General features: G+C 37.0%; 1 protein-coding gene across 11 annotated transcripts in view; it reads right to left on the bottom strand.

Annotated features, from left to right (window-relative positions):
- Positions 1 to 15,889, bottom strand: part of ZCCHC6 (zinc finger, CCHC domain containing 6) — a 59,005-nt gene that overhangs the window by 19,661 nt on the left and 23,455 nt on the right. For 10 of the 11 annotated variants that reach the window (XR_825270.1, XR_825269.1, XM_010840039.1 and 7 more), the window contains exons 12-22: positions 13,774 to 13,954; positions 11,277 to 12,373; positions 10,778 to 10,928; positions 9,604 to 9,690; positions 8,958 to 9,058; positions 7,200 to 7,257; positions 3,028 to 3,131; positions 2,298 to 2,387; positions 1,397 to 1,510; positions 1,145 to 1,222; positions 359 to 536 (exon numbers count right to left, since the gene is read on the bottom strand). Coding sequence is in view for 9 of the 11 variants with exons in the window: in XM_010840039.1 (XP_010838341.1) it covers positions 359 to 536; positions 1,145 to 1,222; positions 1,397 to 1,510; positions 2,298 to 2,387; positions 3,028 to 3,131; positions 7,200 to 7,257; positions 8,958 to 9,058; positions 9,604 to 9,690; positions 10,778 to 10,928; positions 11,277 to 12,373; positions 13,774 to 13,954 (2,239 nt within the window). In the remaining 2 variants the exon portion in view is untranslated. The remainder of the gene's footprint in view (positions 1 to 358; positions 537 to 1,144; positions 1,223 to 1,396; positions 1,511 to 2,297; positions 2,388 to 3,027; positions 3,132 to 7,199; positions 7,258 to 8,957; positions 9,059 to 9,603; positions 9,691 to 10,777; positions 10,929 to 11,276; positions 12,374 to 13,773; positions 13,955 to 15,889) is intronic. The other variant, XM_010840038.1, reaches the window with a different exon arrangement.

Below are 15,889 nucleotides of genomic sequence, written 5' to 3'. Positions count from 1 at the left end.
AAATGGCCCAGGAATCCTAGCATTCAGCATGGGCAAACTAAATGACAAATTTTTGAAGCTGGCTTATCTCTACAGCAACCTTATTCTGCAGAGCTTGTTAAACAAAGATAAAGGACTTATTATGGTGAACAAAGATTTTTGGATTTGTAAGAAACCCCACACGAAGGCATCAGTCATTAAAAAAAAAAAAAAAGGAAACAGATAAGTCTGCGTGATATGGACAGTAACGGGGCAACTGCTAGGCGCATCCTGATTAGTGGCTCATGGTGGCGTGGGAAGAGCTCTGCAAGGACCAAGAGTACCCTCAACAGTTCAATCTCTATATTCTATTCAGTTTTAAGTTAGATTTTATTAGTACCTTCAATAACAATGTATTTTGATGTCCACTGTTTCTTAAAAGTTGTAAGCAGACTTTTTCTCCTGATGCTAATTACATGTTCTTTAAAATCAAATTCCTCTGTGTAGAAACGAAGAAGTCCCAACCATAGCTGCCCAACAGATTCTGTATTTTTTCCATATTCTGGCCAATAGTTGGGCTAGAAATAGAAGGAACAAGAGATATCATGCTCTATAGTAAAGTGTTAATAGTCATTTGTATCTTAGGGAATAAATCTGGATTTTAATTAACTAGAGTTAAAATATATATAAAAACAATTATAAAACTTTTCTATTTTAAAGTATCATTTACATGAGTTTATTAATCTCTACCCTATGACCCAGAGACAGAAAGTGCTCTGGGTTTTAAAGGTCAAACCTCAGAATGCATGTCTGTGGAAGAATCTAGAAATAAATTTTAGAGCCTTGGTGACACCTAGTTATTATACCTCTGTAACTCAAGAGTTTTTCTAAATTCTGTAGGAAATCACAGAGCAAATTATTTGTTCATTTGGAATAAAGCTACTTAACCTTTTGAATTATTAGTCAGTAAAGAAGTCCTGGATACAGTCCCTAGAAACTCACCTGGCTTAAAAAATATTTTCAACTTCAAAGGAATCATCTGTATATGCTAGTTTTTTTTTTTTTACTATCACAATATAAATAAATATAACAAGTGATAATATAATTGTTGACCATCTACACTACAGCACAGTATAGCTAACTTTCAGTCAAGGATGTAAAAAATCTTTACTATTAAAATACGTACCAGTTCATCTATTTGATCAAAAAAATAAATATTCCAGCCATCAACAAATATTTCAGGTTTCTTTTCACCTTTGTATATCTGAAATTAATTTTTAAACTATTAGTATGGATTACAAACTTAGCGCATTGATACAAAAACTTGTAGGAAAATAGTAAAAATTTTAACTACAGAACCACAGAATTTTAGAGAAGGAAGAGGGCTCAAAAATCATCCAGCTCTACAGATGACAAATACAATTTCCTTTACTAATACCTCTTGAAGGACAGGAATAACTGGTGGATTCCTCTGCTGGAGAAAATATAGCACCATGAGCGTATATGCGTATGACGATAAGCTGCCTCTAGAAGCATCGCCAATATCGCACATCTGGGGGTAAGGAAAAGGAGGAACAAAGGCAAGATCACCAATGTCTTCTGCTACACTTGCAGCTCTTCTATTGTCACTAAAAGTAAGGTGCTTCTAGAGGGCACTAACACAAAAATCACACTTTTCAAATGCTAATATATGTCAACAAAACCAAATAACACCAACCAAAAAAAAAAAAAAAAATCAAAAAGTAAAACAAACCCCAACAAAGCTGTGGAACTATCAGCCACAAGCAATATTAGGTTATCATGTAGAATTAAGGTAACATTTTCATTTGTTCAGTAGGGCTTCTCAAATAGTTGGCTATGGTTCTTTAAAAATATAGGCCTATGTTTTCTTTTTTTTTTTTTAATTGAAGTATAGTTGGTTTACAAGATTATATTAGTTTCAGGTGTGTAACACAGTAATGCAATATTTTTATACTCCCTTTTAAAGTTATTACAAAACAGGGAACTGTCTGGTGGTCCAGTGTTTAGGACTTTATGCTCTCACCGTGGAGGGCCCAGGTTCTATTCTTGGTCAGTAAGCTAAAATCCCAGAAGCTCTGCGGTGTAGCCAAAAAAATAAAAGTTATTACAAAACAATGGCTACATTCCCTACATATCCTTGTTGCTAATTTACTTTACATATGGTAGTTTGTCTCTCTTTATCCCAAAATATCCCTGTCTCCCCTACTGGTAACCACTAGTTTGTTTTCTACATGACTGAGTTTGTTTCTTAGGTTTTCAACAAGGTTTAAAGATGTAAAGAAATCTCCTGAGGAAATCTCAGGAGGAAGCATACTTACCTTTGTAAATACTTTCATAGTATAGCACAAATATTTCACTCTGGGATCAATGGCTGAATAAGCAGATAAGAGTCTTGTGTTATGAAGGGCCTGTTAAAAGGGAAATTATACTACCTTAAAAAAAAGTTTTAAGGTGAAATATTCTGAATAGGTTTACAGTGTAATTCATTTAAATTCATTTTTAAGATGAAGTCATTTAGACTGAAACTAATATTTTTCCCCTACAGAGTAGCTTTACTAACTTACTAGATAATAATTACAAGTGACATCTGATCTCAGGCCACCTTAGTCTAAACATACCTAGAAAATATGGGCTATAAAAATAATCAGTTCCCTTTAACTCAACATAAGATCTGTATCCCTGCCTATTATTCATATTAAATGTCCTTAGGGGCCAGAGAGGTTCCAGAGAGCCTCGAAAACAAACCAGGTCTGAGACCAAAGACACACACATACACACACACCAGAATTAAACAAAGTTCAAGCAAAAAAAACAAAAAAACAAAAAAAAAACTTGCCACTCTGACCTCATTTTTAATACTAATATTAACTCAATTCTGTGTTATATCCCCAGTCTCAGAACACTGCCAGACACTTACTAAAAACTAATAACTACTAAAAGAATGAATAGGATGAAATGAATGGCTTAATTTTACTTAAAGACTGAGTAAATTAAGAGATACTTCTTCCCCTTAAACCCCATAAAGAAAAAGTCTAGGGAAAATCTTACCAACGTGTTATACAAACTGATGTCCACTTCCAGACCGCTTCTCAAATGGAAGAACTTTACGATCGGCACCTTTGCTGTTGTAATAGGCAAGATGTTTCTCAATCCTAGGTTGGGAAACAAGATAGTATTACTAAATAAAGCAGCAGAGGGTATAAGTTGCTCTTATGTTCCAACATAGAATGAAGTAAACCTGGCTTTGGCTTGTCTCAGTGAGTCACTAAGACTAGTCAAAAAATTCTGTTATTAACAAACATGATACTTCTGGCAAAGTTTACATTTGTTAAACACATGAACATCTGAAGTACAAGAATCAATAAGGCAGACACTGCCCTTCAGGAACACTCCGGATCTCGTGTATGTGTATAGAGCTGTCAGTCTGATAAACTTCAAAACAGAGGAAACTACTACAGAATCTGGACTATGTGTGCCTTACGTATTCACACATTATATGAAGAAAAGCCCTACATCATATGAGTAATCATCTGAATGCCCAAAACAAAAGTTACTCATCATGGAGCTAGAAGCTATGTCAATGTAAGAAAAGAATCAGTGTCAACAGGAGAGAAGGATATTGCCTCAGCTAGGTTTTCACTATAGGCAAAAAAAGAGAAGGATGAGGGAATTTACCAGGTAAGGAAAACTGCACAGGGAAAGGGGAGCTCCCTGAAACAGAATGACAAGCTCAGGGAACTTCCATGGAATTGTGCTTGAGGGAAAGAAATAATGAATAACAGGATAAATGGTAAAAACTGAGAAGAGCCCAAATATGGAACAAATATATCCTTGGAGGCAAAGAGATGCCAATGAACTGGCAAAATCTGGGAAGAATCACTGACCATTGGAGGCACCTGGAAGAGAGACAGGATGACCATTATAAAAATTGACCTGGGATTGAATTATAATGGTGGCATGGGAATGCAGAGAAGCAGCAAGACATGTTTGAGAGCACCTCTAACTGGATGGGTTGGGGAAGAAGAAGTAGGGGAAAGGAAGGCTATAACAGAAAGAACATTCCCTGAACGCCCAGATTCCTTTACAAACATCACCATCTAAGACCATTCACCCTTACCCCAAAAATGACACAGACCCAGAGAAATGAACATGCTTAGGAATATGCAGTTGGTGAACTGTGGAATGGGAATTCAAATCTAGGTATGTCTGACTCTATTGAACCTAGTCTAGGACAGGTTAATTATCACTTCATTCATTTCGGTGATTCCATGGATGTCAATGTCAACAACCAAGAAAGAGGATGTAGAAGGAAGAACAGCTAGTGGCGGTTGTAGCAGAAGGGAAGTGGAAGAGAGAAAGATGTGTTTATTCTGGGTGCTAAGGTCCGAGCTCCTTTTGAGAGAGTTAAATGGTGACATCTAGAAGGACAGATGCCTAGTGATCTGGAATTCAGAAAAAAAAGTATGCAGATGAAAGGAATTTCAGCAGAAAAGGTCTGCATGGGAGACAGAAGAAGTCTAACTTATACTGATGGGGAGAAGGGGCAAGGAAGCTCCTATTTATTGAACACTCAATAAGTCAGGCCTTGTACTGTAATGTATTATTTTTCTTAATCTTAAATCCTATTGTTGTTGTTCCTGCTTTACAGATGAGAAACTGAGTGCTTACAATGAAGGTGAGTGACTTTTTGGAATCACACAGCCAGCAAGCAGGGACCCAAGATTTAAAATTAGGGAGTCTGATTTTAGAAGCCACCATTAAATTACTTTGCTATGGTGGCTTTAAATTAAGTATCCTTTTTTTTTCATCTCCTTCCTAGATGGAGAAATTCTAGAATTTGACACTGTTAATTCACCATTATGACATTTATAAACCTGTCCTCTAGGATTTATTCATAGTATATCATCCTGGTTCCTATTTTACCATTCCAACAGCTCCTTTTTCAGTGTCTTTGCTTAATTTCTACATTTATAAATTAAAGCTTGGTCCTCAACCTCTCTCATAATCCCACAGAACTGTTTTATTCTTGGCCTCTTCCTTCAAGGTTTTCAATACAAAACTGTTTCATTTTGTTCTTCAATCTTAACTGGCAACTCTACATTTCTAACTCTACGTTTCTAACTGCTTGCTGGACTGTTGTTAACTCTCAGAGATTATAGCTTCATGGCAAACTATCACTCCACACTGGTGTTCTCTACAAACATTCCCATTCCCATTTCTTAGTTCAGATATCAGCCTAAACCCATATTTCCTACTTGCAGGTTCTGAATCTAGGAAATCTGCCTTTGGAATCTCTCATATTCTCTTCCTTTTAGGATCACTGGCATCTGGTTAAGATCCTTCTGCCCTGTCCCTTAGACTGTATCTTCCCTAAGAGCATACCAGCTGCCTAAAAAGTTCTGCTTTTATTGGGTTTCTTCTCTCGAACACAGTTCACATTTTCTTACTAGTTCCCATTTGAAACTCCTCTCAAAATGTATCAATCTTCTCATTGTCCTACAAAATTGATTACAGTGATTCTCATAGACACATCCATGCATCTTTGGAATGACTTCTCATCTTATCCTTTTCAAATCAAGTTCATCAATATCATGAGATCAGAACAAGCCCATCTCTTCCATGAACCTTCCCTACCCAACTCTTTCCCCAAATCTCTCTCTCCTCATAAGTTATTTAATACTTACTGTAGGCTCTACAAGTTATTTTAATAAATGAATACCATCATACATTATTCCATACCCTATGAGAGTATCTTACCTTTGAGATCCGAAAGTTGTCAAAGGAAAGACCTGTAGACTTATTTTTCTATCCTACCTACATGCCCAACACAGTGCTGAGCACATAACAAACACCCAATAAAATATGTGGGAAAATTGCTTTCTTAATCATTGCTTTCTAGCTATTATTCAATTTTTGCTCCATGCAATCTGTATTACATTATAATCTGCATATAAAAGTCATTTTTAGTCTAAAAATAGGTCTAAAAAATGACCTATTTTTAACATGGTTCATTCTTAGAAAGTATAGGTTTTTTTAGGAGAAAGGGAAGTGATGTCTGCAGCTTAATTGCAAATGGTCCAGAAAAAAATTACGAGGAAGCAAGAGATAGGATGATAAATCAAATGTGGTAAAATGTTAACAACTGGTGCATCTGAACGAAGGGTAGACAGAATTCTTCGTACAATTTTTGCTGATTTCCTTTACATATGAAATTATTTCAAAATCAAAAGTCAAAACCTACCTCACTATGAAATACCTAATAGTCATGGCAACATAGCAATCTAGTTTCTTTGTATAATCTTCAAAAACAAAAATAAAAAAGCATATAGTTTTGAGAGGTAAAATTCCCATAATGCTTATTTCAATGACCATAAAAATTATATCAAAGCACATTAAAAAAAACACTGATGCTCTAGGTTACTTTTCATTAGGAATAAAACAAAATTAAGATTTTTCCCCGTTATTTAAAATCACATGGTATCCTCTTTAAACTCCTGGAAATCAAAAATGCAAATATAGGGGGTACTCCAGGTGCATACTTATGTGTGCATGCCCATGCTGTGGATTTAAATCTACTTTTGACTAAGATATAAGAAAGCGTTTTATGGATGGTCCGTAGATTTAAGTTTCACAAAGGCAAGGACCACATCTTGCTCACTTTCATTTTTAACTCTTAGCACAGACGTTTGATGTACCACATTTTAAAAGACTCTCACTGTTAACAGCATCCACAGCTACCTCTGACAAAGAGAGGCAGAAGAATATGTTAATGGCATTTCAGCTCTGTGCACCATTACAGAACCTGTACATTTTTTGCAGCTGTAAATACTTGTCCAGGGTCATGCACAACTTGCTGAACAGCTGCAAGTACAATCCATCATCCCAGTCTGTAGCACTTTTCACTAAACTTCACGTCATGGCCAGCAACCTCTACCTACACTTTGATTTACACTATGTTGATAAGGCAAAATGATTCCCAAAGTTTCTTGTGTGTATAGTATACATTTTGTCATGAAATAAAACCAAGGCAACAATATGCATACAAATTATAACCAATTCCTCAGTTTTTCATACTTAACCACACAGATTTGTTTCAAAGACACCAATGCTATAAATGTTATATGAGCCACTACATTGTTTCAGTCATTTGTAAATTTTAAGTATGCAAAACATTAATAAAAAAGATGAGAATATTTTTTAGATAAAGCTTATACAGGTACCTGAATGCTTTTTGAGGACTCTTGCCAATTCTTCAATAGTTCTTACACAGTCCAACTCCTGCAACAAAAATGGCAGAGACTGAATCAAAAACAGAAGACAGGTTCTTAACCCTGTTTTGGTTTCATTTCCTCCAGAAATAATAAAATTAAATTCAAATTGTTGTATATTGATTTTTCTTTTTTAGGTGAGCATTAATCCCTACTCATAGGAAGATATAGAAACCCTCATGCACCCTACTTGCTAACTGCTCTTAAAAGAGCAGGAAAGGCTGAAATCAGTGTCCCCAGAAAAGTCTCTGAACCACTAAGAACCTCCAATTTCTTTCCTCTATGTGACAGAATTAATAAGAGAGAGCTTCTGTGGCCTGTCTTATTCATTCTGGGTAGATCTTCATTATAGCTTAATTAAGAGCTGATGAACTGCTTTGGGGTGTGATTAAGCTCAGATTATTTCTCCAGAAGACTAGTTGAACATATAACACACAAAAAGAAAGTTATACAGCAAATATGAGTAGCATTTCAAATATTTAAAAACATTTGGGCTGACCTTTTTAACATTAAGTCCTTTTGTTGGTTAGTTGGTTATATACTTACCAGAATTTGGAATTTAATTTAGAAATGCCCTCACAACTAGTTTATTAATCATGTAAAAATTCAATCTCAATGATGTATAATCAGATCATTCATATACTGGACCCAATCGTCCTTATCCACCTTATTCATCAAAGTCACGCCAGATAACCTGTGGCTATTTTCTCAAATCAGATGCATCCTCAAGGGACAAAACCCCGAAACTCAGAAAAGGCATAAGAAGATCCAGAGCAACAGCAGCACCACTGATTTGGATGCCCAGTATTTGGACTACTGTTGTAAATAAAAAAGGCGATGGATTTAGTACTTCTTAAACTTTACACCTTTTCACAGTATTTTATATTTGACAAATGCCATCAAGGTTGGCAAATCTTTTCTGCCTTGTGGGCCATGTTGCAAGGACTCAATCCTGGAGTTAGAATGAAAGCAGATGTAGACCATACATATATGAAAGGGTGTAGCTGAATGCCAATGAAACTGACATTAAAAAAAAAAAAAAAAATAACAGGCTGTAGGCTGTAGTTCACTGACTCCTGACATACACGATCCAAGCTGAGGTGCACAACAATCTTCTGAGGCAAGGGAAATCTCATTTCTGTATTAGAGATAAGCAACCAAAGACAGACAAGTCTGTCTTGAATCCTAGCACTCTTTTATCCCTGTACCATGGGCTTCCCTGGTGGCTCAGCTGGTAAAGAATCTGCCTGCAATGCAGGAGACCTGGGTTCGATCCCTGGGTTAGGAAGATCCCCTGGAGCGTATAGTCCATGGGGTCACAAAGAGTCGAACACGACTGAGTGACTTTCACTTTCATCACTGTATCACACTGGCTGCCTGCTAAAAACAGAAAACCTTATGTGGGTGTACTTATGCACCTGAGTCAGCCTAGTGGCTATGCCAAAGGGACACTGGAAAGGCTAGTTTGGCTTTCTAGAATTCCCAGATGTGGCTTTCATATCCAGTTTGCATTACAGGTTGGAAGCACAAGCCTTTCTATTCGTCATGTTCACCTCTAAACTTCTAATGTATTTATTTGGCCAGACTGTGCCAAATGGCATACTCCCTATGATATACCCTGATAAATTTGGAAAATACTATGCTGAATTGTGAATCAAGATTGTCAAAACACACGCCACAGCAAATCCAAGTTTTATGTGGTCACTGTACCTCAGCAGTTTCAAGTCCGTTAATTGTCATGCAGACATCAAGGTCACTCTGTTTGAACCCAAATCCATTTTTGGAGGAGCCAAACAAGCTCAATTTAGTTCCTGTTAGGGATACATGAAAAGTAACAACTAACCTGAGTACATTTAATTTTCTGATCAAAGCAACTCTCTTATGAATTAAAAGTACTCAGTTATTAACTGTTCTATAATAATCTCATAATAATTATTTTTTTATTAACTAGTCTTTTATTATAAATTACTTCCTCTCAAAATTTACTATAAATAAATACAAGCTATAGAAGACACGAAAGATTATCAAATGTCACTTTATTGTTAGATGCAAGGCCATTTCAAGGAAAATGTGGATCACCTCAGCACATTTAATAATGTAAGCTTACTGCTTTCTAAATAAATTCACTTTTTAGAGGTCTGAACCTTGACTCTCAACTAATAAATGAAGTTCACATGTATCTGCTAAGTGAAATACTACACTGCAACTGTCTTCTCCGTTGGCAAACTAGGACTGGACAGACCTAAACCATCCTAGGAGTATCACAAAACAAAGAGGCCCTGTCCCCACCATCACTGCAAGACTGCCCTCTTATGCTCAAAATTAATGCTTTTACTAAAGCTAAACAATTATTTACCTGGAAACTCCTGCCTTATGAAATTTTCTAGGTTTTGCCGAATATGTTCACGTGCCTGATCTTCTAGAACAGTTGGAGAAAAATCCTCTGTTTAAAATAAACAGATACATTCAGAAACAAAGATTGTTCACATTCTCTGAAAAATATTTTTCAATAAACCTAATTAGCTAAAACAAACAAACAAACAACCAACCAAACCCTAAATTTTGTGTCTTTTTAGTAGACAGTATCAAGCAATGTACAATAAAGATGCCTTTTTCAAAGAGTCTATCACCAAGAACTGTTCCTGAGATGGAAACCAGTCTTCACAAGGGTTCTTTTCCTGGGTTTCAGAGAGGCCAAAAGAGCCCGAAAAAGGCAGAGGGTGAACACAACAGTTTGTGAGCATGTATTTATACATATATATAAAACACATTTTATATGTGTGTGTGTCTGTGTGTATATATATATATTCACATTTTTCCCCCTAAGGAGAACTAGTAGTTTTCTTTCATCACTTACACTCTCCAAAGAGATTTAAAGAACAAATCTCCGATTAAGAACAAGTGACTTATGGCACAGACAGACATCTTAACATGCAGCAATGTGATGTGTCATAATCTTCCACTCTTAGCAGCTGCATGCCTCTTCATCAAATGGTTTTCCTTGTAGAACTTAAACCTCGGCACACCAACACTTCCCCAAACTGATGTTCCTTAAAGGTTATTAACTAGCATTAATTAAAAAGTATTCTAAGCTCACATTTTAGAAATATTAGTTATTAAATAAGCTTTTTACCTAAACATTTCCAGGAGCCTTTATCATGCTAATATGCCCTGAAAATCTCTAAGGGAGGGGGCAGGATATACAGTTATTCCCCCCTGACCTTTGGAATACTTCTGTTACTAAATACTATTAATGGCAGGTACCTAGAAAAGCATTTCAAGGAACACTAGTTGGAAAATGATAGTACTCCAATCATAAGACTTAGAAGATTCTCCTTCCCTGTCTTTCTTTAACAAGTATTTATTGCATGTCCCAAATGGAACACGATACACTGAGTACTATGGATACAATACACAATGCCAAAGACTTAGCCTGGATAATGAAGCTAATGGGTTAGTGAATTAGATTAACTCTTGAGAAAACATCAATTTAATATTTTGACAAATAAAAAGAAATGTTAATAACTTACTGTAACACTGAATGCAAACTTGATCTAAGATATTTGAAAATTTGGGTGTTAATGGTGGCAAAGGTTCCAGCTGAATTCTTTTGAAGTCTTCAGGACAGTCCTTCTTTAGATGACCCTCTCGTTTGCATAAACTGCAAACTACTGTAGGAGACTGCAGGAAGATGGCAAAGCAAAATAACACTTAAATAATGGAGCCTTGAATCTTTTTTCCAAAGTACACACTGTCCACCTCACATTCCAAAGGAACGAAAATATAGTGGCATGGCCACTCCAAACACACTCAGGAGAAAAAGGTAGTTATTTTGACTACCAACAGCATTTCCTTTCTCCTCTGCAAATTCCCAAGAGATTAATGAGGGCAGTGGACCTAGTGGCTGCACTGGAGTGAAGCACTACTGAGACAGGTGAGAGCCCTGGTTTAGTACATGAAAATCCAAAGTACATGCATTAAAACTCTTTCAAATCTCCTAGTTCCATGTATAGGAGTGGTACTGATTACCTTGCCTTTGGTGAAGGTGAGTTTACTAAATTCATAGAAGAAATCAGACTGGTTCACAGATGAATTTTCCTCACATACACTTTCTTCTTTAAGGCTGATTTTATTAAGTTCCGTTAGTAGGTTTCCATCTACATGGTGTTTTCCACATTCTTTCAAGTCTTCATACTTAGCAGATCCATCTAATTCCACATCCTCTTCAGACAGGGCATCCTCATCACCTGATCCAGTGAAGGTGTTGTCTAATTCATCTCCATTAGCAATGTCATCCTCATCTTCCCTTCGGGAAATGGAGAGCCGGGGTTCTTCTTCCTCCTCCTCGTCCTCCTCTTCCTCATCAGAGTGAAGGATTCCTGATATCTGGCTCTGTCTTAAAGGGGTAAAGTGGCTTACAGCATCTCCAAGTTCATTGGTACCTTCTATGCTTTCTTCATCAACATCAGCCTTGGCATATGAAGGAGGAAATTCATCATACTCTTTAGCTATAGGATTTCTGAAGCCTTCTAGATCCAAAGTGGTATCTGTCTCCTTAGTTCCTGAGCTGCCACAGGTGACAAGCGCTCCACACTTGCTACTACTTAAAGCCTGATCATCAGCAGTCAAAGGATGCTTGCTTTCCTTTCCATTTTTTTCTTTCTTATTTTTACTTCCTGTTTCTTGATGATGTACTTCAATGTCCTTAGAGTCACCAGAACTGACTTTTGCCTTAATACAGTCAGAGTTTTCCAGGTGGACACTGATGTGTGAGTTTCCCATTTTCTCTGCTGATGGGCTTTCAAAGTTTTCATCAGTCTCTTTAAGAGTAAGTGGCTGGGCCTTGCAGGTGTTTGCAGTTGAACTGGCAGCACCAGAACCTTGAGCCAAAACTGAGTTTTTGAGTTTATCACCTTTCGCTTGTACCTCTGGATCATGTTTTGCTATTTCTTTAGAACGTTCAGAAGTACAGCTGACAGTACTCAGAGGCTTTGGAAGGCTGGATTTCATAACTTTGTGTGGAAGAGCAAAATATTTATATGTTGTCCTTAAACAATGAAGTATATATTCAAACACAGGTTGATTATTTAGGGTCCTTGCCACATTTCTTTTTATAGAGTAGGGATCTGTAATGAAAAAAAAAAATCCACTACTTCACACACTTCTATTTTATGTTTTAAAAACCAGCCTGCTACATAGATAAAGACAACAAATAAGTAACAGTACAACTTATCATTTATCTTATGTGCTTTTTTTTAAAAACTGGGGATGGGGAGTAAGAAGATACAGTTTTAAAAACAAAAAGAAATACTTTCTTAAACATCTGCTCTATGAAGAGAACCCATTCTATTCAGAACCATTACCCCTTCCCTACTCTGTCCTATGACTGTGGAGGTAAAAAAAAAAAAGTCATCAGTGTGGCTCTCATGCCCTTGGGAAGCGGGGTCTTCCCTCCGGGCTCTGCTGAGTGCTCTGCCTCCCCACTCAGCCAGGCCCTGTGGTTTGTAGAGCTTACCTCCACTCTTCTGCCCTGGGAAGCCCCATCACTGAACTGGCTGGACTGAATTCAGGGGCGAGAGGGAGGCACCAGGAGGAGACACCACTTCTCTCAATCTTTTCTCCTCCCCTAGAACTCCAGCAGGTTAGGCAATTGGCCAGAAGAGCTGAGCCAGAGAAACTGCAGGGGAGGGTTTAAAAATGTGAGATCCCCATGACTGCACACAGAATTTATGCAAAATGCAAAAAACCCTCTTATGCAATATAAGGCTTGAAAAAAATCAAGCAAAAATAAGAGAATTCCATTTAGGAGGTTCTTTAAATTATTTGAAGGAGGAGAATTAAGATTTCTAGAGGGGTTCCCATCTCCTGACTTTGTAAAGCTGATAGGAGCTCGTCCACTTAGAGGAGTCTACAGGGCACAACAGTATGTCTTTCATATAATGGTTTCAAACTCATTTAAGAGCTAAGTGTTTTTAAAGAGAAAAGGTGTTTTTATGAATAAGTTCTAAATATTACTGCAGGTATTCCAAAAACAAACTCTCTCCATGGAGAGAAATTTAATGAAGAATGCTGTTTTTCATGAGAAAAGGTATTTTCCTCAACCTCTGTAAAACTAAACAACATCAATAACAATTCATGAAAGGACTGAATCTAAAGATTCAGAAATGATAACAGCGAAGAGGAAAGGGGGATTTACATGTCACTTGGAAAAGACTTTTTAAGCATTTAAAGTTATTAAGCAATTTACAAAGAAAATAAGGACACAGACAGCTATTCCTTTTAGTTGCATGAATAATTATTTTTTATCACAGCACTTAAAAAACTCAGGATGAACAATTTGGTCCCTTGGAAAGATCTACTGTAATGCATGCAAGATTCTCGCTATCTACTTCACCTTTGGGGTCAGGCCTACCTTACACATAGAAGCTGAAAAAAGATCGAAATAAAAAAGCATGCTGTTAGACTGATACCTTAAAAAAAGGGGGTGGGGTGGGGATGGGAATTAAAGATAAATATTTTGAGATACCTTCAATGGCAATGCGTTTTTTGGGCCAATCCTTTGATTCACGAGATATCGATTCTTTGACACGGATACTTATCACTAAATCAGCCAAATTAAATTCTAAAGCATAGAATCGAAGCAATTCCACCCAGAGTTGCCCAATTGGTACTGAAGGCTGCTGTTTTGAATCAAATATTAATGGTACCTATTAACAGCAAAAAGAAAATACACAGGTTATTTCAGATGTCAGTACAATCTGAAAAATCAGAGATCTTCAAGCATCAAATTAAATATATCTGAAAAACCTTAGCAAGGATATGAATCGGCAGTCTATCTTGATAAATCACATTCTAGGTTCTATTTTGATTGTGAGGAACAGCATTCCTTCACTGAATTCCGGGATTAAAGTTATGTTAAAACCTAGTCAGTATCATAGGAATAGACAGGCAGCACATAACCAAGCAGCACTTCTAATTTTGAAGTCTTAAGGGCCGGTGGAGAGAACTGTGCTTCACTGCTACTACTCTCAGCACTGAGTTCTTCCTGTTCCTGCCGCCGGAGGGCGCCTTTACACCGTTAAGACACAGAAATGGACTGCAGTTGTTTGCATAGAGTAGAAGGAAAAATGTTCCTCTCACTTGCTCTGAGAAGTTACATTAAGTTCATTGGTTCTTCCAGCAGCAACTGATTTTAAAGTCGAATAAATAACCCTTGATATCAGAAATTAATACAAGTTTTCCACTCACAGACTCATGATGTGACATACTGTGATATAATACAGTGGAAAGTTCAAAGGACTTAGAAAAGAAAAAGAGGGTCCAAATACTGACTTTGTCACGTCACAGGTTTTGACTGCTTTGTGACTTAGCTTCTTCATTCTTGGACTGGCAGTATAGCTCAGAAGCGAAGAGAACTGGCTTTTGAATAGTACATGCTAAGCTTTCAAATCCAGCTCTTCCATTTACTAGCTGTGTCTGATCCTGGTGATGGTATATAAGCTGTCTAAGCCTCGGTTTCCTCATCTGAACAATGAGGATCATAGTACCCACCTCATAGGGCTGTTGGGAGGACTGAGTGAGAGAGAGGCTGTTAAGAGCTTAGCACAGTGCCTGGCACACATGTTCAAAAAATGGTCGCTATCATTATCTGCAGAGTAGGGATGATACCACCTATAACACAGGATAGTTATGAGGATTAAATCAGAAACAAGGGAAAGCATCTGGTAGACTGGTTGCTGTCTGTATTTTTTCATTTAGATATAGTCTTTTTAAATACAAGAAATCCATTTATCATTGAAACCATGTCACAACTGTAAGATGCTCTTAAGAGGTAATTTAGTTCAACTCCCATATGCTACAAGAGAAGGAACTGAAACCCAAAGAGTTTATGTGGCTTGTGTGGCAGAAGAACAATGTCTCCTGATCCCAGGCCAGTGCTCTTTCACCACACTATGAAATGTCAACACTGTCCAGACCTCACTTAATTTTAGAAGTGGCAGCATGATTAATCTCTCCAATTAGCATTCAAATGCGAAGATAAAAGTATTTAAGTAGTCTTTCAGCAGTAGCCTTTCCTTCTAGGGTATACAAATTTGCTTCCAGTTGCACTTTAGTATATTAAGCTTCAAAATAAGTGGTGTGGTCACAGATTTATTCAGTAAATCTCAACACAAAGGTTCTGTGAAATAAAATCATCAGGTGGATTTAAAAACTAAACCAGATTAAAAATGTAGTTGTTTTGGTCCCACAAACAACAGTTGAGGACACGGAGAAAACCCCAGAAATGGAAAGTTCCATTAGATCTCACCTCTTTATCCATATATTCAACATCTCATATTGTGAAATGACTTCACAATATCATAACATGGAACTTAAGAGACCTCTGACATACCTAGACTAGTGGTACTTACATTGTTATTTTTTTTAAAACAGAGAACACTGTATTTTTCAAATAAAGTAAGACTAGTAGCTAGCATTTACTAAATGCTTTACCATATACACTTCATGGGAAATAGATGGGGCAACAGTGGAAACAGGGTCAGACTTTATATTTTTGGGGTCCAAAATCACTGCAGATGGTGACTGCAGCCATGAAATTAAAAGATGCTTACTCCTTGGAAGAAAAGTTATGACCAACCTAG

The sequence above is a fragment of the Bison bison genome, unplaced genomic scaffold (assembly GCF_000754665.1).
Source record: "Bison bison bison isolate TAMUID 2011002044 unplaced genomic scaffold, Bison_UMD1.0 scf7180017864141, whole genome shotgun sequence".
NCBI lineage: Eukaryota > Metazoa > Chordata > Mammalia > Artiodactyla > Bovidae > Bison > Bison bison.
This window is presented reverse-complemented; position numbering and strand designations above follow the sequence as displayed.